Genomic DNA, 21960 nt, shown 5'->3' on the forward strand with positions numbered 1-21960 from the left:
ACAGTTTCACCACTGACTTTAACAGGAATGCATTATGCTAGCAGATTCACACTGCATACCTGAGACCAGCATGTCTCCCTAATCTGGACTATTTTAAAGCATTGGCTATTGAGGGGGCAATTCCCACTGAGTTTCAGTGGGAATTAGTTGCCAAACTGCCCTTTGTGCCTTTGCAAAGCTCCCACTTAGCATCCACATGTAATAATCTCATTAAATACATTTCAGTTCTTTTCCACTCAGTTCATCACACAGCGAAAGAAAAGGAGCTGAAGGGGAAAAGACAGTTTGTTGCACAGTCCACAGCCTCATCTGAAAACTCTTGGAGGAAGCTGCTCTATATGGTTCTCTGCTTCCAACGACTGTAGACAGACACGTGAAATCAGACAGTACAGTACAGCAAGGTTCTCTCCTGCCACGTGTGTTGTGGAGCAGTGGTTCCCACAGTGTGGTCCATGGACCACCAGTAATTCATCGAGCACTTCCTGGTGGTCTGAGGAGAGCTGGTTGGACACAAAATTCTAAGTCTCCTCCCTGTTTTAAAGTGCATTAAAAGAAGCTAAAATATATTGATTACTTTTCTAATGTTACTTTTCCATAGGAATAATTGCTGTAGTTGTTGCGGGGACGTTGTGTGACCAGCCTTGGGAAGGGAGGTGGTCTGCAGGGTCTCAGATGGGACTGGAGATGATCCTCTCAGTGGGAGGGAAGGTGTCCATGAGACAGTTTCTCTATTAATATGTGATACACATGATGAAGAAGTTTGGGAAGCATTGTCTTAATTTTTCCTGGATTTAAGAAAAAGAACCTCATTCCTTCCATTTCCCCACAAAAATATACATACCTCTGGGTCGTATTTCTCATTGATGGCTGGCTCTGTTGTGACCCATTTCATTCTGGTAGCAAAACGGAGAGAGGACAGCTGAAAAACATTACAGTTTGCCTATCAAAGAGGAAGCAAGTTTGGGTCACCAGACCAGACTCAAAAACCTTTGCTATTTTAATACTATAGGATCCCAGAAGCTAGAAATGGAAAAGCTATATCATTGTAGGCCACCATTCTACACTATCCCCATTCCAGGAGTAGGTCTTCTAGTGCCTGGTTGCTTCTAGATGATTATTCATCTTTAGATGGTAAATTCTTTGGGGTGAGGACCGTCCTTTCTGTTATATGTGTGTACGGCACCTACCACAATGGGACTGAGGCCTTTGGTGTCACTGCAGCACAAATAATAAAGAACAATTATGATATCCAATAGCAGAGAAGATTGTATGACAGGTCATTTAGTTTCAAAAAATGTCTAACTCCTTCCCTGGTAAACTGCAGAATTCCTCCCTTCAATACTTTACGGTCGTGTTTTGTTCAGCCCAATTTTAAATGACTCAAGCAATGAGGCTACCAACAACTTCCTGTGGAGAATTATTCCAAAGCCTAAGCGATCTCACCATGAGGAGGTTATTGCTGGTACTAGCATACCAAATTGTTTGTGTAGCTGCTACCAAGGACCAAATTCAGCCCTTGTGTAAAGTGGGCTAAGGCCCTGTGGAAATCACAATTTCACAGACTGAGCGGAAACCACAAAATTAGCCCAATACCACGATTTTTCCAACAGCGGGGAGACGGAAGCAGGCATCTGCATGCTGGTCTTGTGCTTTGTGTGGCTCTTAGTCCGTGGCAGCATCACATTGGAGCAGCAGTTCGGGGGGACTTGGCGGCCAGTTTTATGTGAGGCACAGTAGCCAGCACCACTGCCATTTGGAACATGAACAACCTGTGGCCTCAGCGGGAAGGTGGAAGCAGACATCCGCACATGCCAGTCTTGTGCTCTGTGTGACTTGTAGTGCATGTTCCAAGCAGCGGCCGCACTGGCTACTGTGCCTCGCATAAAACCGGCTGCCAAGTCCCCCCAAACAGCTGCTCTGACACGACACTGACATGTGCCAGGCATCACACTGAGTAGAAGACCAGAACACAAATGCCCATTTCTTCCTTCCCACTGAGGCCACAGCTGCTTGTGTTCCAAGTGATGGCAGCGCTGGCTACTGTGTCTCACATGCGTCCCCCACAAACTGCTCTTCCAATGTGATGCTGCGCACTAGCTGCGCTGAGCAGAAGACTGATGTGCACAGATGCTCACTTTTGCCTCCCCACCATTGAAAAAACTGCAGCACTTCACAAGGGACTCGGCTGCCATGCATGTTCTATGAAAATCAACACTTTATGCGTGGCACTACTGGGCATTTTCAAAAAAAGATCTCCGATTATAACAGGGCCTTAAGTATAACTATTAACTTCACTGTGTGCTGTACAGTTCCAAATCCATTGCTGGAAAGGTACAGATAATAATAATACATAATGAAACGATGCATGTTTAGATCCAGACTGAATTTGGCCTTGAGTATTTATCTGGATGGGTCTCATTTTCCCCTTGGAAGATTAGCATCCTCAATGGATGGCTTATGTGGCCACAGAGTGGCCTTAGCAGACTGGAAAAACCAGCCCCATATAGTTCCCACCATGCTGCATTTGATGCAATGTCAAGTGATTTTGTTGAATTTGACATGATACTTCCCTGAGACCTCAGATTAAGGTGCTCTGGATGCTACAGTTTAATCATGGTTATTGCTAGCATGATTTTGACTGTAGCGCAGACAGGACCAAAATGTCTTTAAATGAAGGACATTGTTTCTGAAGGAACTCTCTCCACTTACAGTCTCCTCTATCTGAGCAGCTTCACCATAGATATTTGCCACCAGGACTGTATTGCAGTTTCCCCCTGAAAAAGACAGCAAGGGGGAGGAATGTGACTTCCTCTGTGTTGGGTTCCTTCCTGGAGAATTTTACATTCTGTAGTGAGTGAAGAATGAAAGACACATCACGACTACAATGAACATTGCTAGTTTGTAATTTTTCCTTCAAGAAAACAGGAAGGGTTATCGGTGGTGAACATGAAAGATAATGTTCATAAGCAAGGTATGGAATGAGTTAATGGAACAGTCAATGTTCTGACTCCAGCCTTCTGGGTTAGTGCTAAGTATATGGCAATGCAAACTGTAAATGGTTGGAGTGGGGTAAAAGCTGAAAGGTGGGATTTTAAAAGCGCTCAGTGTTGGCCTCTCAACTTCTGCAGGGCTCAATGAGAGTTGATAGCACCTGCAGGATCAGAACTTTGAAAGGACTGTGGTGTGTTTTTAAAGTATTCTCAGCTGAGAAAAATTTAGTAACCTTTCTACTGGCTTGATCAGTATGAGGCTTGCGTGTACGTGCGCCTGATGTTTCATTAAGGTAAGAAAAACAGAAACCACTGCTAATTTTTCATATGTTAGACTATTAGGTGAGGGCTTGTCTCCACAGTGATTTAGCACATGGCCAGCCAGGGCATGAATCTATCGTGCACTGGCTTGCCAAGCACTAACTGGCCATGTGGACAATGCTAGAATGCACTGTAAATTCAGTACTGCACTTTGACATACTGCTGTTTGACATGGGCGCACATCACTGGAATGGTGAGTGATCTGGAAATCACTTTGCCTTGGTTTAGCTTGTTTGAAATGGTAGGCAGTCAAAGTGCACTATGGAACTTTTAGTGTGTTATAACAGGGTCCACAGGGCCACTTAGTGCACAGCAAGCTAGTGCGCTGTAGATTCACACTCTGGCTGGCCATGCATTAAATCGCTGTGTAGACAAGCCAACAGATTGACTGAGCATGTTTGGTCATGGCTTGATCTCCTCATGAGAACTGAAACCAAGATATTTTCTCATTCCTCTCTTCCGATTCCAGGTCCTTACCTAATGAATCCTTAAGGGCATGGGTGAGCTTGCTCTGCCGGAAGGGGACGTGGTCCCTCTTACGATCAGCCAGTGCAATGATAGCTTGCTCAAGGAATGACAAAGATTTGTTGATATACGTGGCTTCTTTCAGAACCTGCCCCTCAGACTGTAAGAAAGACCAAAAGACAAAAAGTTTCCACATGCATCTTTCTAGGTGAACTGCGAAATACAGTGTGTCCCTCACTGGGCTTACAGCTCTGATTGAAGTGGAGGATAAACGAGATGATGAGTCCAACACAGACTAACTATGAGATTCTAGATCCTGAAGGGCTTTCTGCAGTTTGAGAGCAAGTTCTTCAGGGCTGTGATTGGGCAATAACAAGTCTGCCAGAATATTGGCTTTCCTGGTTCTGAAAGGGGAAATCCTCTCTTTGTCACAAGGCTGCCTGGGGATTTCTTGCTCAACACAACATAGTATATCACAGGGGAGCAGTGAAAGTTTAAGTTGTTCCCTATTGTTTCAGAAAGGTGATTGCATCAGTCTCTATAGTATCACCAGAAGCAGAAGGATTTTTGCTTTCAGCGCAGTTGCAGAATGAAGCTGAATTACAAAGAGTTCCCAATAAGGCTGATGGCTCAGGCTCTTGCCTAGACTGAGCAATCACACTGTTGGAAGAAATGATCAAGCAGGAGACAGGTGCATGGAGGATGGAGTTTTGCACATTTGGACTTGATAAAAAGGTATTACAGCTACGGAAGATAACTGAGCATCCTCTGATGCTTTCATGGGGTAGAGATTTGTCATGGTTCCTCCCATCTACTGACCAGGGGTTTGATTCTTGTGTCAAGCATAGATCCTGAAAAATCTACAGCTCCACATGTGCAACTGTGGTAAGGAGATGCTGACGCATACTTAGGGATTAACAACTGAAGCGTACATCTAACACCAGAATCAAGCTCCTTCTCGTCCTGACACCAAATTCCCAGAAACAAGCTAGAATAAAATTCAGTCGGCTAAAGCGGAAATATAAATTATGTTTACTACCAGCCTCCTTTAGAGGTAAATGTTCAGTATGGCATAAAGGGAATTCAGTTTTGCTGTTTCCATTAACTGTAGTGGAAAAGTCCTCTGACTCCACATGCATCACTTTAACAATTGGACCCATCTCTTACAAAGAGCAAACATTTCCCCCCATCTGCTTACCCCAGTCTTCCCCACTCTCTCTGAACCTGCCAGATCCACTAGGTTCATTTTTGAAGCAGTGTATTTGGCATCTGACAAAATTCTGGAATGAGACTGGGGAAAAAAATGTATTTAACATTACACACAACAAGGTGGAAGTAGAGTACACATTTAAATTCCAAAGACCCCTAGATCTCTGAGCCCCCAGGAAACCTGCCAGCGGCCTTACCTCAATATAGATAGTGAATATGCAATGGGACCTGGATGAATTTTTATTCAGAGTATGTTCACCTATTATTCTGTTGGTCTCACCCTGAAAATGAAGTCAAAATTCAGGACATTATTTGTATTAAAAAATAAAATAAATACTAGTAGAATAAATACGAAAGGAAGACTATTAAAGTCACAGTTAAACAAACAATGCTTGTAACTTCAATATGTAGAGATAATAATAAAATTGGTCACTTATCCACAGCCTTCTATCTGAGGCACTCCCAACATCTGTCTATCCTAAGCATTTCTAGCATGGCTCTCAAAGCACACTGCAAATATTCCACTCATGAAGACAGGTAAGGGATCACTACTTATCTGTCATACTGCTTCTCTGAAGATTCCATATTAACTGGATTCCCATCCCTGGGGCTCAGGTTCCTAGTGTGAAAGGGGCCAGAGCTCCCCTAATCCTCAAAAAATGTGGCCCTTTGAGGAACAGCAGGCAAGACTTAGTGCGTCCATGCCTGGTTCAGTTCCTTGATAAGCATGAAGCAAAGATCTCCCCTAAGTGTAATAGACACCCAAGATTACTTATAGGATAGGAAGAGACCACAAGAAAATGCATCAGTCACTGAAAATGATGCTGTGACAGTCTGTGATGGTTGCAGTTCTGACAGGGAGCGTCACAGTGGAGCACGGTGAGAAAGGAACTGAAGTTCTAGAGGGCACCACTAAGGCACCTGTAGTTAGTCTCAAAAGGCGGCTGGCCTTTCTGTGTCTCAAAGCCTTTGAGAACGAGAGGAGTTCTGGCCTGCCTCATGGTAAGGAGTTGAGACCCCAAAACAGGAACCCAGTCAAGTTGGTATCTTTAGAGAAATGTTCTTATCCCTGTTTTACAGATGAGGAAATGGAAGCACAGAGATCAAAGGACAGATTTTTCAAAACTCAGCCTCCCTTCTTGTACCCCCAATTCGCAGGCACAAATAACTATGGGTGCTGTTTAGATCATTTTGATGTCTAAGTGCCTAGTTATCTCCATAAACTGCTCTGGCACTTCTCCTGACTCCCAGGTCTTGTGGTTAGCCGTATGTCTCCCGTTCTAGAAATCAAGAATGATTGTTACTAGTAACCCAGCTGACTACCCAGCCTGAGCTTCATCAGAACACCTGAACATAGTCTCAGCAATTGGAAAGCAAAAAAAGGAAGGGTTTAAGGGCTTTTCAGTTGTTGGTGAAACATGCTTTCTAGATATGGAGCTAACTGTTCAACTTACTCTTGTCCAAGCTAAGGCCCCTATGTGCAAAGTTGATGCAGATGTATGTATGCCTCCTAGTTTCACCTGCCCAGCTATCTGAGTGTCCCCTCTGCATGACTGCCTAGATGTAGGCATGCCATGACTGCCCCATCTATCTGTAGAAAGTGTCAATGGTAAGTGTCTTCACTTGCTATGGGAGAGTGTTGACAAGCATTTTTTCAAAAAGGAAAAACAACACGGTTCAGACATTGGTTCTGCTAACTAGGATATGTTACAGACTATCCTTTGCACTCTGCTTAACCTGCTCCTTGACTTCCTAAATGTGATCACCAGCACACTGAAAACAAGCCAGTTTGCACTCCCAGTCCTGTGCTGCTCTAGGGCTAGGGAGGCCCGCAGCATAATTTAGACAACCTTGGGAACCTGTCTAAGTTACAGCAGCCTCCCTGGCCTGCCCTATGGGCCACAGTGCTGCCTGGAATCTCCACAGCACTGTGTGATGCAGCCCCACCCCAGACACACCCCTTCCACCTTCAGCCTCACCACAGCACTGCCCATATACCAGGACTTGCAAGGGGGTTCTCAGACAGCAGACATATGCTGTTTTCCACAGTATCTGCACCACGGAATCCTCCCTGACAGGAACCAGGGGTTTTATGCCGGGACTGGAGAAGAAGTGAGGATCTCACCCTAAGAGTCATGACTTCCCATCTTCTGCTCTAACCCCAAGACAACTCTCCTTTCCTTAGCTAAATCAGCAAAAATAAATATAAAAAATAAGGATGAGAAATAATAGTGAGTCATTGTTTTATCTTGCCTCAAACAGGAGATTTAAAGCATCTTCCTCGTGGCTGGCTGGATAAATAGATAAGCCCTTCACAAAGACACCCTGGGGGTACTCCACTACAGCCATGTGAGTGTCACCGGACATGTCATGAGGCATAGTGGAGAGAAGGTCAAAGAGAGTCTCATTGTAGATTTCCAGGTAGGACATTCGGACAGTGATGGACTGATCAATGCGTTCTTCAACTGCCCTGAACACCTGCACAGATCATATGCTTGTCAATGACAGTCTGAATTCACAAACAAGGTTCCTATCAATTTGTGGCTTTTCAGGATGTGAATCACTATAAATTAGTCAGGTTTCAGAGTAGCAACCATGTTAGTCTGTATCCGAAAAAAGAACAGGAGTACTTGTGGCACCTTAGCGACTAACAAATATATTAGTTATATTATATTATACAGTGCTAATAAGCGATGGTCACATAAACACCACCCTATACCGGAAACCTATTGACCACTATACTTACCTACATGCCTCCAGCTTTCATTCAGACCACACCACACGATCCATTGTCTACAGCCAAGCTCTACAATACAACTGCATTTGCTCCAACCCCTCAGAGATCTTCTAGGTGTTTGTCTCTGTCTGTCTATCAAGCGTTCTTACAACTACAATACCCACCTGTTGAAGTGAAGAAACAGACTTACAGAGCCAGAAGAGTACCCAGAAGTCACCTACTACAGGACAGGCCCAACAAAGTAACAGAACACCACTAGCTGTCACCTTCAGCCCCCAACTAAACCTCTCCAGTGCATCATCAAGGATCTACAACCTACCCTGAAGGACGACCCATCACTCTCACAGATCTTGGGAGACAGGCCAGTCCTTGCTTACAGACAGCCCCCCAACCTGAAGCAAATACTCACCAGCAACCACACACCACACAACAGAACCACTAAACCAGGAACCTATCCTTGCAACAAAGCCCGTTGCCAACTGTGTCCACATATCTATTCAGGGGACACCATCATAGGGCCTAATCACATCAGTCACACTATCAGAGGCTCGTTCACCTGCACATCTACCAATGTGATATATGCCACCATGTGCTGCCAATGCCCCTCTGCCATGTACATTGGCCAAACCGGACAGTCTCTACGTAAAAGAATAAATGGACACAAATCAGACGCAAGAATTATAACATTCAAAAACCAGTCGGAGAACACTTCAATCTCTCTGGTCCCTCGCTTACAGACCTAAAAGTCGCAATATTACAACAAAAAACCTTCAAAAAGACTCCAACGAGATACTGCTGAATTGGAATTAATATGCAAACTGGACACCATTAAATTAGGCTTGAATAAAGACTGGGAGTGGATGTGTCATTACACAAAGTAAAACTATTTCCCCATTTTTATTTTTCCCCCTTACTGTTCCTCACACGTTCCTGTCAACTGCTGGAAATGGCCCATTTTGATTATCACTACAAAAAGTTTTTTTTCTCTCCTGCTGGTAAATAGCTCACCTTAACTGATCACTCTCGTTACAGTGTGTATGGTAACACCCATTGTTTCATGTTCTCTGTGTATATAAAATCTCCCTCCTGTATTTTCCAATGCATGCATCCGATGAAGTGGGCTGTAGCCCACGAAAGCTTATAGAATCATAGAATCATAGAATATCAGGGTTGGAAGGGACCCCAGAAGGTCATCTAGTCCAACCCCCTGCTCGAAGCAGGACCAATTCCCAGTTAAATCATCCCAGCCAGGGCTTTGTCAAGCCTGACCTTAAAAACCTCTAAGGAAGGAGATTCTACCACCTCCCTAGGTAACGCATTCCAGTGTTTCACCACCCTCTTAGTGAAAAAGTTTTTCCTAATATCCAATCTAAACCTCCCCCACTGCAACTTGAGACCATTACTCCTCGTTCTGTCATCTGCTACCATTGAGAACAGTCTAGAGCCATCCTCTTTGGAACCCCCTTTCAGGTAGTTGAAAGCAGCTATCAAATCCCCCCTCATTCTTCTCTTCTGCAGGCTAAACAATCCCAGCTCCCTCAGCCTCTCCTCATAAGTCATGTGTTCCAGTCCCCTAATCATTTTTGTTGCCCTTCGCTGGACTCTCTCCAATTTATCCACATCCTTCTTGAAGTGTGGGGCCCAAAACTGGACACAGTACTCCAGATGAAGCCTCACCAATGTCGAATAGAGGGGAACGATCACGTCCCTTGATCTGCTCGCTATGCCTCTACTTATACATCCCAAAATGCCATTGGCCTTCTTGGCAACAAGGGCACACTGCTGACTCATATCCAGCTTCTCGTCCACTGTCACCCCTAGGTCCTTTTCCGCAGAACTGCTGCCTAGCCATTCGGTCCCTAGTCTGTAGCTGTGCATTGGGTTCTTCCGTCCTAAGTGCAGGACCCTGCACTTATCCTTATTGAAGCTCATCAGATTTCTTTTGGCCCAATCCTCCAATTTGTCTAGGTCCCTCTGTATCCTATCCCTGCCCTCCAGCGTATCTACCACTCCTCCCAGTTTAGTATCATCCGCAAATTTGCTGAGAGTGCAATCCACACCATCCTCCAGATCATTTATGAAGATATTGAACAAAACCGGCCCCAGGACCGACCCCTGGGGCACTCCACTTGACATCGGCTGCCAACTAGACTAGCTATTCCTACCTACATGCCTCCAGCCTTCACCCTGACCACACCACATGATCCATTGTCCACAGCCAAGCTCTGCGATACAACCGCATTTGCTCCAACCTAAATTTTTATAAAATTTATAAATTATGCTCAAATATATTTGTTAGTCTCTAAGGTGCCACAAGTACTCCTGTTCTTTTTTTATAAATCAGTCAGTAAGTGTATGGCACACTCTCAGCAGGACTGCAGCGGCTCTAATAAGATTTTCAAAATTATTTTGGTTTTGAAAATATTATACCTTTAAAGGGATAGTGTCAAGGGTAGGAAGCCTAAAACAAGACTTTTCTGTGTTTTATCTAAACAATAAAGAACATTCCATTTGCTGGCTGAATTGCTTTTTTCTAATTGCACGAACAGCACTTACACTAACACCAAGGAATATAACTAGTAAGAAATTATTCGGGCGGGAGTTAAGGACAATATAACAATGAGCTAATCAGATCAGCTCTTTGTTGCAGGAATTGGTTCTTTTTTATGCTTGGAAAACACCTAACACAGCAGCTACTGGAAACAAATAATGCAGAACACCTTCCAGCTTTGGTTTGTGTAGGTTATGTCAGCCCTACACTCTGCTTTTCAGCTGTGCTTCTGGGAGCAGGCGCACAAGACTCTTCACCCAACAGAGTACCCTTTTGAGAGGTTAAGAAAGTTGCACATCATGACATCATGTTTATGTTGCAACAGGATGACATGTCCGCATATCACAATGCAACGTCATCACATTGCATTGAAATGTTACCACTCTCACGGCACAAGGTCACAGTGTTACAATGAAAAATCACAATGGAACATCAAGGTGCAACATAATGATGTTTTATTGTCCCACAACTTCTTTAAGGACCATATAATATCCATCTCCTGTTAAAATAAATTGGTGGTGACCATGTTTGGGGCGGTCAACACATTTCTTAGGACTGGGAGGATAACAGATGATATGACAGATGTACTAGTTTCTCCTTCTTCCCCTCCTTTCTAATTCAAATCTTTGGTACCTGCTGTATAGCTCGGGGTATGATTCCTCTATGCTTGTAGCTTTCAGTTGCTCCTGTCATGGTGTATGTTTTACCAGCTCCTGTTTGCCCATAGCACATAATAGTGCCTAGAAAAGTTTAAAGGAAAACAATAAATTCAGCAGGACTCATTCATTTCTCCAATGTAACATCAAAGGGACCTTATCCTCAGATGGGGAGCCCCACTATATCTTAAAATAACACATATCAATACAAAAATTACCATTATAGCCATTCAGAGCTTGGGATACCAAGTCCCTAGCTACTGCATCATAAACCGAATCCTGTGAGGCATTGTGAAGAACACCATCCAATTTAAAGGACCAATCAGTCTGCTTGTTATTGACGACTCCTTTCTTAATATCTCTCCTGATGTAAATATCTATGCTCTAAAAAGACAGAGATGAAGAATGTTGATGTGCTACAAGAGAGATTGGGCCAAAATCAGCCCCAGTGTAACTGCAGCAGGGTTATTGCTCATTTCTGCTACCATAACTTAAATCAGAATCTAAATCCATTATGCTCCTGATGTCTCTTGTTCCTTTACCTTGTTGTCTGGCCCATACTTGATCATGTCTTCAGGAAAATTAGCTGTTGGCTTGACTCGCACAAATGCATGTACTTTATTTTCTTTTGCACTCATTGTAACTAAAAGAAGGGGGGAAAGGGAAAATCAGGTTTACAAGAAAATACAGTGTTCTCTAAAATACAGTTAAAAGGCTGTCATCAGCAAAAGGTAGGCTGCAGTGTCATCAATTTTTAAAATAAACTGTTTACAAATGTTAAACTGTAGTTTCTAACTGGTTTATTAAGAGGAACTATAAGCACACATCTAGCCTAAGCAGGGAAATTTTTAAAGTCAGAAAAGTGAACATGTAAAAATAGAACATGCAAAAACCTTCTTAGTCATTACAATTTCTTCTTGTGTATCTGAGTCCTAGTTATTTACTGACACAAACAAGCTTCTCTTCCTGCTAGTCCTGCAGAACAAAACAGCTATAGGAGAATGAGATGGATTCTATTCTGCCTCATGCATCATCAGTGCAACTCTCAGCTAATGGCTGGATTCTGCTCTCTGATACAAATCTGGTAGAAAACCGTTGACATTGATGCAGTTACGCCAGCTTGACAGTGGTGTACCTGAGTGCAGAATTTGGCCCTAGGTTCTGTCAGCAAACTTTTGATCAGTCGTGAATTGAGAGGCAGGGAGAGACCAGCTTGATTTTCAGATCCCAAGAGGAATAAGTGATGCTGACAGCTGGAAAAATAATCTTTTCACCTGTAAACAGAGCACTGGAAGTCACTGAGTATAAATGCAAAGACCCAACCATGTAATTCTTACAGTAACAGGAGGATGCGTTAAAGGCGCAGTGCTACCGCAGCAACAATTTAGCCACAAAGTTTTAATGAAAATGTTTTACATCAGACATAGGATTTTGTGATCCATGGACAAAAGCTGCTATATTATTCATTCATTATTATGATGATGATTTCACTATGACACCCAGATTCTCTGATTAAGATTATGGCCACTTTGTGCTAAGCATTTTACAGAGAGATAAATGTGGTCCTGCCCCAAAGAGCCTGCAATCTGAGAGTTGCCTTAACTTGTGCTTCAACTAGCATGGGCACTGTGGGCCTTGAGCAAAAGGGAATAATTCAGAATAACTAGGAATGCTCTGGCCACACCACCTCCTGCTCCCACCTATTCATGGACTATCCCAAAACAGCCCCCTTTGTAGGGGGTCTTAGCCTCCCAGGGGCATAGATAGCACAAAGTGGCCATTACACAGGGTGAATACCCCTGGGGTGTTGTATGTTAGCATATCAGCTTTCTAGGGTGATTATTTGTTTATTGTTCACCTAAGATCAAATTACCTGACACAGGGTTACAACATCACTGTTACCATGTAGAACAAGGCTCTGCATTCCTTACGCTGCTTCAAGTGATTTATTATCCATCTGATTCATTTTTAAATGAATAAAAAAATATAGACATTTCTTTGTCTCATGATCACTGAAAAGCACCTTTCTTGTGAGGCTCTCAAAGCACTTTACAAACAATCTGAATGGCTCAAGAAACACAACCCAGGGCATGTATGTGTATTCATTTCATATGAGGGGGATTTCTCTTTAATTGTACCTAATTATTCCCTTGTCATTTTCCTTGGCTCTTTGGTTTTGCACAATTCTGCATCCTGGTTCTTTCTGCCTAGAGTTTGGTAATGGTTGGATGCAAATGCTTTTGGTGTGAACTCCTAAAATAGAGGACTTCTGGAAGGTCAAATTCTAGTTTCAATTAACTGTCTCTTAATGCACCAAATGACAATATTCTTTTCATTCAGATTCCTCCTTAAAACTAAGCGAGGCCCAAACCTGGAACCCTGAAACCAAATCCAATAGGATTTTTTGGAATGGGGATCAGATCCAAACACACCACTACAACCGTGTTTCCAAACTGGATCCCAAAAAGAAAGATGAGTGTGTTTTTTGGCTCTGGTTTAAATATGGCAGAAATATCATGAAAAAACCTATTTTTGTCAAATTTTAGCACAAGATATTGAAAATCTCACAAGAATAGCTGATTTTCAAGAATTTAAAATGACCCAATCCAAACCCAGTTCAGTTTAGATCCCAAACTCCGAACATAATCTGGATCCAAACACCTCAAGATTTCCTTCTTTATCAATACTCCAGCATAGAGGGTTATTAAACCCTTTACATTGCATCGACCGATGACCATAGTGTGGTGGTATGTCAGGCACGGTGTCTAATTCATACTGTTAATCTAATTTAGGATACAATCCTGTGAGCCTGAGATGCACAAAACTCCCACAGGACTCAATGACAGTTTCACCAACTAAGGACTTGCAAGGATAGACCCTTAAATTGGAAAATTCTTACCATCTCATCAGACTCATGATACTCACCAGCTAATACAGATAATAGCTTTTGGGGACACCTGGAGGAGATTAAACAGATATACATGAATATGCAGTTTCTATGTTATTACTTTAAAATGTATTTAGTGCTAGTGAAAGACTGATGGTCCTGGAGAGTGAAGTCCTTTCTTTATCCAGAGAACAGGTACAGTTCAGGTAGTGGTACTGTAATCTTTCACAGTACCACAGCAATAGGCTTCTACCTGGACAAGAAGGTTGTGAGGATAGGTGCACTGTTTCTTTAAAGCTGTAGCAAGAAGCCAGGCAGGAAGAGGGAGCTGGAGAAGGTTCTAAGCAGAAGCTCTAAGGTGAAGCACAGAGAGGAAGAGAATTGCCTTGGGGCTAATGCAATTTTCCTTATTCTAATAAAATTCCTTGTTCAGTGTTAGAAGAAAGTGACTCCTGTGATTCTTTATCATTGACAGGAAGTTTTCAGCTATGGATAAGAAAGGGAGTTCAGTCTCCATAGCCCATTCAGTCCTTGGCCTTTCTGCTGTGACTGCAAGAAGGATGCCAATTAGTGTCAGTTGTGATGGTTGTTTTTGCCACATGGGCATCTATCCGGTGGATTGAGATCCACCGAAGTCATTCCACACAGGCCACCAAACAGCCTTTCAGCTTTGCCAGCAATCACTCACTCAGACAGGTTTTAACCAGTGGCCTAGAAGTGCAAGGCTCCATAGTCCATTACCAATCTCCCAAGCCATGCAGTCAACCAGATTTTTTAAATGTCTGGGACATGGTTACAGAGACAATGGTGACACAGGGCTGTGGAGTTAGAGATGGCATGAGGATCGTTGGGATGTGGGTACAGAAATGGAGGTGATGCAGGGATGAGAACATGAGGATGCAGGAGCCATGGCAATGTGAGATCAGGGACAGCTGATACATTGGGGATGGAGGCAGAGATGATACAGGGATGAGGATGGTGGTGACATAGGAGCAATGGTAATATGAGATAGGAGATGGCTGGGACATGGGGAAGAAGATGGTGTGATCGAGCAAGTGAGGTTGGACGAGGTGATGATGAGGGGTTGGTTGGGATGTGTGGGTGGTGGTCATGCAGAGACAGTGAGATGCACAGACAGTGGCAACACAGGGATGGCTGGGATGAGGGATCAAAACCAGTAGCAATACACGGATAGGTGGGAGTGGGGCTGGTGGTGGTGATACAGAGATGGTTGGGATGTGGGGACGGAGATGGGAATAGCTGAGATTAGGACAGTGGGGAAGTGGAGGCAATAATTGTGATGGCTGAGAGGTGGGGATGGTGACAGGGGACAGGGATGGCTGCGGGGATGGGAACAGTGACAGGGAGACGGGGATGAGGACAGGGAGACAGGGTGGGGACAGGATGGGGGTGGCTAGGAGATGGGGATGGGGTCGGTGACAGGGATGGCAAGGTGGTGGAGTTGGGATGGGGATGACAACAGAGGGATGGGGATGGCTGGGAGGTAGGGATGAAGCTGAGGGGATAGGGACAGGGAGAGGGGACAGGGGATAGGAAGAGGAGGCTGGGGAAGTTGGGAGGTGAGGACGGAGGAATGGGGAGGATAGGGAGGGGGGAGGGGGAAATGGGGAGAGGGGAAGGGGCCGGGGGAATGGGGAGAAGGCCGGGGGACGGGAAGGAGGCTGGGAAAGGGGGCGCTGGGAGGTGAGGACGAGGGGGATGTGAGGGGATGGAGAGAGGGGAAGGGGGCTGGGGAGAGGGGCCGGGGGATGGGAAGAGGAGGCTGGGGAAGGGGGCACTGGGAGGTGAGGATGGGGGAATTGGGGGGATGGGGAAAGGGGAAGGGGGATGGGAAGAGGAGGCTGGGGATGGGGGCGCTGGGAGAGGGGCCGGGGGGAACGGGTGGGGGATGGAGAGACGGGATGGGGAAAGGGGCTGGGGGGAATTGAGGAGATGGGGAGAGGGGAGGGGGATGGGGAGATGGGAAGGGAAGAGGGGGAGGGGCCGGGGAGGGGGATGGGAAGACGGGACGGGGAGAGGAGGGGATGGGGAGATGGGAAGGGGGGAGGGGGAGGAAGGAGTTGGGGGGGAGGGGGATGGGGAGGGGGGGAGGGGAAGGGAGGGGCCGGGGGGAATTTGGGGGATGGGGAGACGGGGAGAGGGAGAGGGGCCGGGCAGGGGGATGGAGAGGAGGGGAGGGGGCCGGGGGGAATTTGGGGGATGGGGAGACGGGACGGGGAGGGGAGAGGGGCCGGGCGATGGGGAGACGGGGAGGGGAAGGGAGGGGCCGGGCAGGGGGATGGAGAGGAGGGGAGGGGGCCGGGGGGAATTTGGGGGATGGGGAGACGGGGAGAGGGAGAGGGGCCGGGCAGGGGGATGGAGAGGAGGGGAGGGGGCCGGGGGGAATTTGGGGGATGGGGAGACGGGACGGGGAGGGGAGAGGGAGAGGGGCCGGGCAGGGGGATGGGGAGACGGGGAGGGGAAGGGAGGGGCCGGGCAGGGGGATGGAGAGGAGGGGAGGGGGCCGGGGGGAATTTGGGGGATGGGGAGACGGGGAGGGGAGGGGACCGGGGGAATTGGGGGGATGGGGAGACGGGGAGAGGGGCCGGGCAGGGGGATGCGGAGACGGGGAGGGGAGGGGACCGGGGGATGGGGAGACGGGGAGAGGGGCCGGGCAGGGGGATGCGGAGACGGGGAGGGGAGGGGACCGGGGGATGGGGAGACGGGGAGGGGAGGGGACCGGGGGAATTGGGGGGATGGGGAGACGGGGAGGGGAGGGGACCGGGGGAATTGGGGGGATGGGGAGACGGGGAGAGGGGCCGGGCAGGGGGATGGGGAGACGGGGAGGGGAGGGGACCGGGGGAATTGGGGGGATGGGGAGACGGGGAGAGGGGCCGGGCAGGGGGATGGGGAGACGGGGAGGGGAGGGGACCGGGGGAATTGGGGGGATGGGGAGACGGGGAGAGGGGCCGGGCAGGGGGATGGGGAGACGGGGAGGGGAGGGGACCGGGGGAATTGGGGGGATGGGGAGACGGGGAGGGGAGGGGACCGGGGGAATTGGGGGGATGGGGAGACGGGGAGAGGGGCCGGGCAGGGGGATGGGGAGACGGGGAGGGGAGGGGACCGGGGGAATTGGGGGGATGGGGAGACGGGGAGAGGGGCCGGGCAGGGGGATGCGGAGACGGGGAGGGGAGGGGACCGGGGGAATTGGGGGGATGGGGAGACGGGGAGAGGGGCCGGGCAGGGGGATGGGGAGACGGGGAGGGGAGGGGACCGGGGGAATTGGGGGGATGGGGAGACGGGACGGGGAGAGGGGGAAGGCCCGTGCAGCACCAGGCAGGGGCCCGGGCACCCGGTACTGAACTGGGACCGGCCGCTCTTCCCGCCGCTGCCAGCTCCCGCCGCGCCGCAGGCTCCGGGGCGCGGCTGGGGCCGGGGGTGTACACACCGTTACCATGACTACCGCCACTTCCCACCACGTCCGGAAGTGCTGCGGGAGAAGGCGGAAGCGAGGGGAGGCCGTTTCCGGCGGGGGCCCGCGGGCTCTGGTTGGCTACGGCGGCCGGGAGGGGCCAGCGCGGCGCTGGAGCGGACGGCGGCGCCTCTCTCCTCGCGCCTTGCCCTCGCTGCGGCGGCCGGGGCCCGGGCAGGCGCGCGGGGAAGATGCTGGAGGCGGCGGCCGAGCCGGAGCTGGACCCCGAGGACCTGGTGCATTTCTCGGTGGGGGACCTGCCCAGCCGCGGCTACGGGGTGATGGGCGAGATCCGGAGGCAGGGCAAGCTCTGCGACGTGACCCTCAAGGTACCGGGGCGGCGACCGGCCGGGGGGAGCCCCGAGGGGGGGCCCGATGGGGGGGGGCGCATGGGATGGGGGGGAGCCCCGCCGGGGGGGGAGTGTGACATGGGATGGGGGGATGGGGCGGGGAACGGGATGCGGAGCTGTGAGGGTCGTGGGGCGATGGGATGGGGGGGCCCGATGTGGGGGGGGGGTGACACGGGATGGGGCGGGGAACGGGATGCGGAGCTGTGAGGGTCGTGGGGCGATGGGATGGGGGGCCCGATGTGTGTGGGGGGGGTGACACGGGATGGGGCGGGGAACGGGATGCGGAGCTGTGAGGGTCGTGGGGCGATGGGATGGGGGGCCCGATGTGTGGGGGGGAATGACACGGGATGGGGCGGGGAACGGGATGCGGAGCTGTGAGGGTCGTGGGGCGATGGGATGGGGGGCCCGATGTGTGTGGGGGGGGAATGACACGGGATGCGGAGCTGTGAGGGTCGTGGGGCGATGGGATGGGGGGCCCGATGTGCGGGGGGGGGTGACACGGGATGGGGCGGGGAACGGGATGCGGAGCTGTGAGGGTCGTGGGGCGATGGGATGGGGGGCCCGATGTGTGTGGGGGGGGAATGACACGGGATGCGGAGCTGTGAGGGTCGTGGGGCGATGGGATGGGGGGCCCGATGTGCGGGGGGGGGTGACACGGGATGGGGCGGGGAACGGGATGCGGAGCTGTGAGGGTCGTGGGGCGATGGGATGGGGGGCCCGATGTGTGGGGGGGAATGACACGGGATGGGGCGGGGAACGGGATGCGGAGCTGTGAGGATGGGGGGGGCCCGATGTGCGGTGGGGGAGTGTGACACGGGGGGGGGGGGGAGTGTGACACGGGATGGGGCGGGGAACGGGATGCGGAGCTGTGAGGGTCGTGGGGCGATGGGATGGGGGGGCCCGATGTGTGTGTGGGGGGAATGACACGGGATGGGGCGGGGAACGGGATGCGGAGCTGTGAGGGTCGTGGGGCGATGGGATGGGGGGGCCCGATGTGCGGGGGGGGGTGACACGGGATGGGGCGGGGAACGGGATGCGGAGCTGTGAGGGTCGTGGGGCGATGGGATGGGGGGCCCGATGTGTGTGGGGGAATGACACGGGATGGGGCGGGGAACGGGATGCGGAGCTGTGAGGATGGGGGGGGCCCGATGTGCGGTGGGGGAGTGTGACACGGGGGGGGGGGGGAGTGTGACACGGGATGGGGCGGGGAACGGGATGCGGAGCTGTGAGGGTCGTGGGGCGATGGGATGGGGGGGCCCGATGTGGGGGGGGGTGACACGGGATGGGGCGGGGAATGGGATGCGGAGCTGTGAGGGTCGTGGGGCGATGGGATGGGGGGCCCGATGTGGGGGGGGGAATGACACGGGATGGGGCGGGGAACGGGATGCGGAGCTGTGAGGATGGGGGGGGCCCGATGTGCGGGGGGGAGTGTGACACGGGGGGGGGGAGTGTGACACGGGATGGGGCGGGGAACGGGATGCGGAGCTGTGAGGGTCGTGGGGCGATGGGATGGGGGGGCCCGATGTGTGGGGGGGGAATGACACGGGATGGGGCGGGGAACGGGATGCGGAGCTGTGAGGGTCGTGGGGCGATGGGATGGGGGGGCCCGATGTGCGGGGGGGGTGACACGGGATGGGGCGGGGAACGGGATGCGGAGCTGTGAGGGTCGTGGGGCGATGGGATGGGGGGGCCCGATGTGCGGGGGGGGTGACACGGGATGGGGCGGGGAACGGGATGCGGAGCTGTGAGGGTCGTGGGGCGATGGGATGGGGGGGCCCGATGTGTGGGGGGGGAATGACACGGGATGGGGCGGGGAACGGGATGCGGAGCTGTGAGGGTCGTGGGGCGATGGGATGGGGGGGCCCGATGTGCGGGGGGGGGTGACACGGGATGGGGCGGGGAACGGGATGCGGAGCTGTGAGGGTCGTGGGGCGATGGGATGGGGGGCCCGATGTGTGTGGGGGGGGAATGACACGGGATGCGGAGCTGTGAGGGTCGTGGGGCGATGGGATGGGGGGCCCGATGTGTGTGTGGGGGGTGACACGGGATGGGGCGGGGAACGGAATGCGGAGCTGTGAGGGTCGTGGGGCGATGGGATGGTGGGCCCTATGTGTGTGTGGGGGGAATGACACGGGATGGGGCGGGGAACGGGATGCGGAGCTGTGAGGGTCGTGGGGCGATGGGATGGGGGGGCCCGATGTGTGGGGGGGGTGACACGGGATGGGGCGGGGAATGGGATGCGGAGCTGTGAGGGTCGTGGGGCGATGGGATGGGGGGGCCCGATGTGTGTGGGGGAATGACACGGGATGGGGCGGGGAACGGGATGCAGAACTGAGAGGGTCGTGGGGCAATGGGATGGGGGGGCCCGATACCTATACCAGTTTGTGGCGCCAATCCCATGAGCCTTCGTCCCCCACAGGAGGCAGAAGCAGCAGCTCTGTATAAATGGGTGCCTAGGCTATAGACTGTGTCACATACAAAGGGGAGTTGAAGTCCAACCCAACCATAGTTTGCTAATCTCCATTTACGTCGTATGCCTTTGGGTGGAAAGGTGCGTCAAGTGAGTCATCTAGTGCAGTTCTTCTCACCCTAAATATTTGTTTAGATGACTTGCCACTAGTCATCCTTGCATGCCAGGAGTGGCCCCATGAATAGTTCTGTGTTCTCCACTGAGGTGCCATAGGAAATATTTGTTAATTTGAGATGTTCCCACAGCTATCGGTCTCGCAATTCTCTCTAATGCAAGGCTGACTAGCACTGTTGTGAAGCAGGAATCTTAGCTAAAATACGCATGCTACAAATTAATATTGCTCAGGAAGCTTATGTTTTTGCTGCTTGGAGATATTATTCATTTTGTTACAGTAACTTCTAGGTCCCACAATCAGGGATCTGTACACACACAAAATGTAGATGTGGTTATAATAGAGAAATACTGATCTGAACCTATAAATCAGAGTAACAGGTTGGCATAGCATTCACCCTTTGATGCTAACGTATGTGAGCCATAGAGAGATTACTGCAAGACAGATACTGTCATTAGGCTGCTAATTCAGATGTCGCCCAGGATGGTGGTAGCAAAAAATTGTTACAACTTTTTTAGTGGCCTAAGCAAAATGAGTTTGGAGTTCAGTCCAGTGTCTGGTGGATGTGTCGACATCACAAAATCTACAACAGCAATTGGAACCCTTATTGATCCTCTCAGTCAAGAGTCCAAGCACTAACCGAATCATGGACATTGTACTCCCTTCTAATTCCCAGAGGGTGGTCACTCTACATCAGGGTTGACACGCATTGGTGGGGCAAAGAATTGGCTTGCTGCTACCTGAACTGTTTCTCTTATGTGGAGAAATGGAAAATCAGTCTCTAGGACTGTCAACCCATTATCTTTCAAGATAATTTAATTCACTATCTGAAAAAGAATAAAACCCCTGAAGCCTGAACACGCTAACTACAACATAGGAATTGCGCACTGCATCAGGCAAGTGGTCCCTCTAGTCCAGTATCTGAGTGTGGCCCATAGCAGATCCTTCAGAGGAAAATGCTAGAATCCCTGTTAAAGTTAATAACAGAATAGGAGTTTTTAGATGTATACAGTGCTGCTGTTGCCATGCTCAAAGCATGTGACCAGTCCAGTGAGTACAAAATTCATACTATTGAATTAAACCCTAAAATGTTCCCCAGTCTGCACAGATTGAGACTCTTCACCCATTTCCCTCTGCCTGAGAAAGAGTTTTACATAAATAAATAGATTTTGAATTCCTTACACTGAGTAGTGTCGGTTACGTACATCTAAATGAAGAATACACAAGAATATTTTGTAAAGCAGCGTTCACCAGTGTATTGTCTGTGTGATGGCCATGAACAAAGTTTTGCTGTCTGAGCCCCGGTCTACACTAGGAGTTGAGGTCGAATTTAGCAGCGTTAAATCGATTTAACCCTGCAGCCATCCGCATGACGAAGCCCTTTTTTTCGACTTAAAGGGTTCTTAAAATCGATTTCCTTACTCCACCCCCGACAAGGGGATTATCCCTGAAATCGGCCTTGCTGGGTCGAATTTGGGGTACTGTGGACGCAATTAGACGGTATTGGCCTCCGGGAGCTATCCCAGAGTGCTCCATTGTGACTGCTCTGGACAACAGTCTCAACTCAGATGCACTGGCCAGGTAGACAGGAAAAGGCCTGCGAACTTTTGAATTTCAGTTTCCTGTTTGGCCAGCGTGGCAAGCTGCAGGTGACCATGCAGAGCTCATCAGCAGAGGGGACCATGATGGAGTCCCAGAATCGCAAAAGAGCTCCAGCATGGACCGAACGGGAGGTACAGA

At 50.0% G+C, this 21960-nt stretch overlaps 2 protein-coding genes and 1 long non-coding RNA gene across 17 annotated transcripts in view; 1 reads left to right on the forward strand and 2 right to left on the reverse strand.

The window, feature by feature from the left end:
• The window catches only part of KIF9 (kinesin family member 9), a 44185-nt gene extending 32031 nt beyond the window's left edge, over positions 1 to 12154 (reverse strand). For 7 of the 14 annotated variants that reach the window (XR_012157667.1, XM_073334869.1, XM_073334866.1 and 4 more), the window contains exons 1-10: positions 12065 to 12154; positions 11472 to 11572; positions 11148 to 11313; positions 10907 to 11013; positions 7239 to 7463; positions 5183 to 5266; positions 4975 to 5067; positions 3789 to 3936; positions 2710 to 2774; positions 842 to 919 (exon numbers count right to left, since the gene is read on the reverse strand). Coding sequence is in view for 12 of the 14 variants with exons in the window: in XM_073334869.1 (XP_073190970.1) it covers positions 842 to 919; positions 2710 to 2774; positions 3789 to 3936; positions 4975 to 5067; positions 5183 to 5266; positions 7239 to 7463; positions 10907 to 11013; positions 11148 to 11313; positions 11472 to 11567 (1062 nt within the window). In the remaining 2 variants the exon portion in view is untranslated. Of the gene's footprint in view, positions 1 to 841; positions 920 to 2709; positions 2775 to 3788; positions 3937 to 4974; positions 5068 to 5182; positions 5267 to 7238; positions 7464 to 10906; positions 11014 to 11147; positions 11314 to 11471; positions 11573 to 12064 lie in introns of those variants that run through there. The other 7 variants (XM_073334873.1, XR_012157668.1, XM_073334868.1 and 4 more) reach the window with 7 other exon arrangements.
• On the reverse strand, positions 12148 to 17357 carry LOC140907889 (uncharacterized). The gene is made up of 3 exons (XR_012157669.1): positions 17265 to 17357; positions 13855 to 13886; positions 12148 to 12203 (listed from the first exon to the last, which is right to left on the reverse strand). It is a non-coding gene; the product is annotated as an uncharacterized lncRNA (long non-coding RNA).
• The window catches only part of KLHL18 (kelch like family member 18), a 38025-nt gene continuing 33410 nt past the window's right edge, over positions 17346 to 21960 (forward strand). For both annotated transcript variants that reach the window (XM_073334878.1, XM_073334879.1), the window contains exon 1: positions 17346 to 17617. In XM_073334878.1, coding sequence (XP_073190979.1) covers positions 17480 to 17617 — 138 coding nt within the window. In that variant the 5' untranslated portion in view covers positions 17346 to 17479. The remainder of the gene's footprint in view (positions 17618 to 21960) is intronic.

Source organism: Lepidochelys kempii, chromosome 2 (assembly GCF_965140265.1).
Source record: "Lepidochelys kempii isolate rLepKem1 chromosome 2, rLepKem1.hap2, whole genome shotgun sequence".
Taxonomy (NCBI): Eukaryota; Metazoa; Chordata; order Testudines; family Cheloniidae; genus Lepidochelys; species Lepidochelys kempii.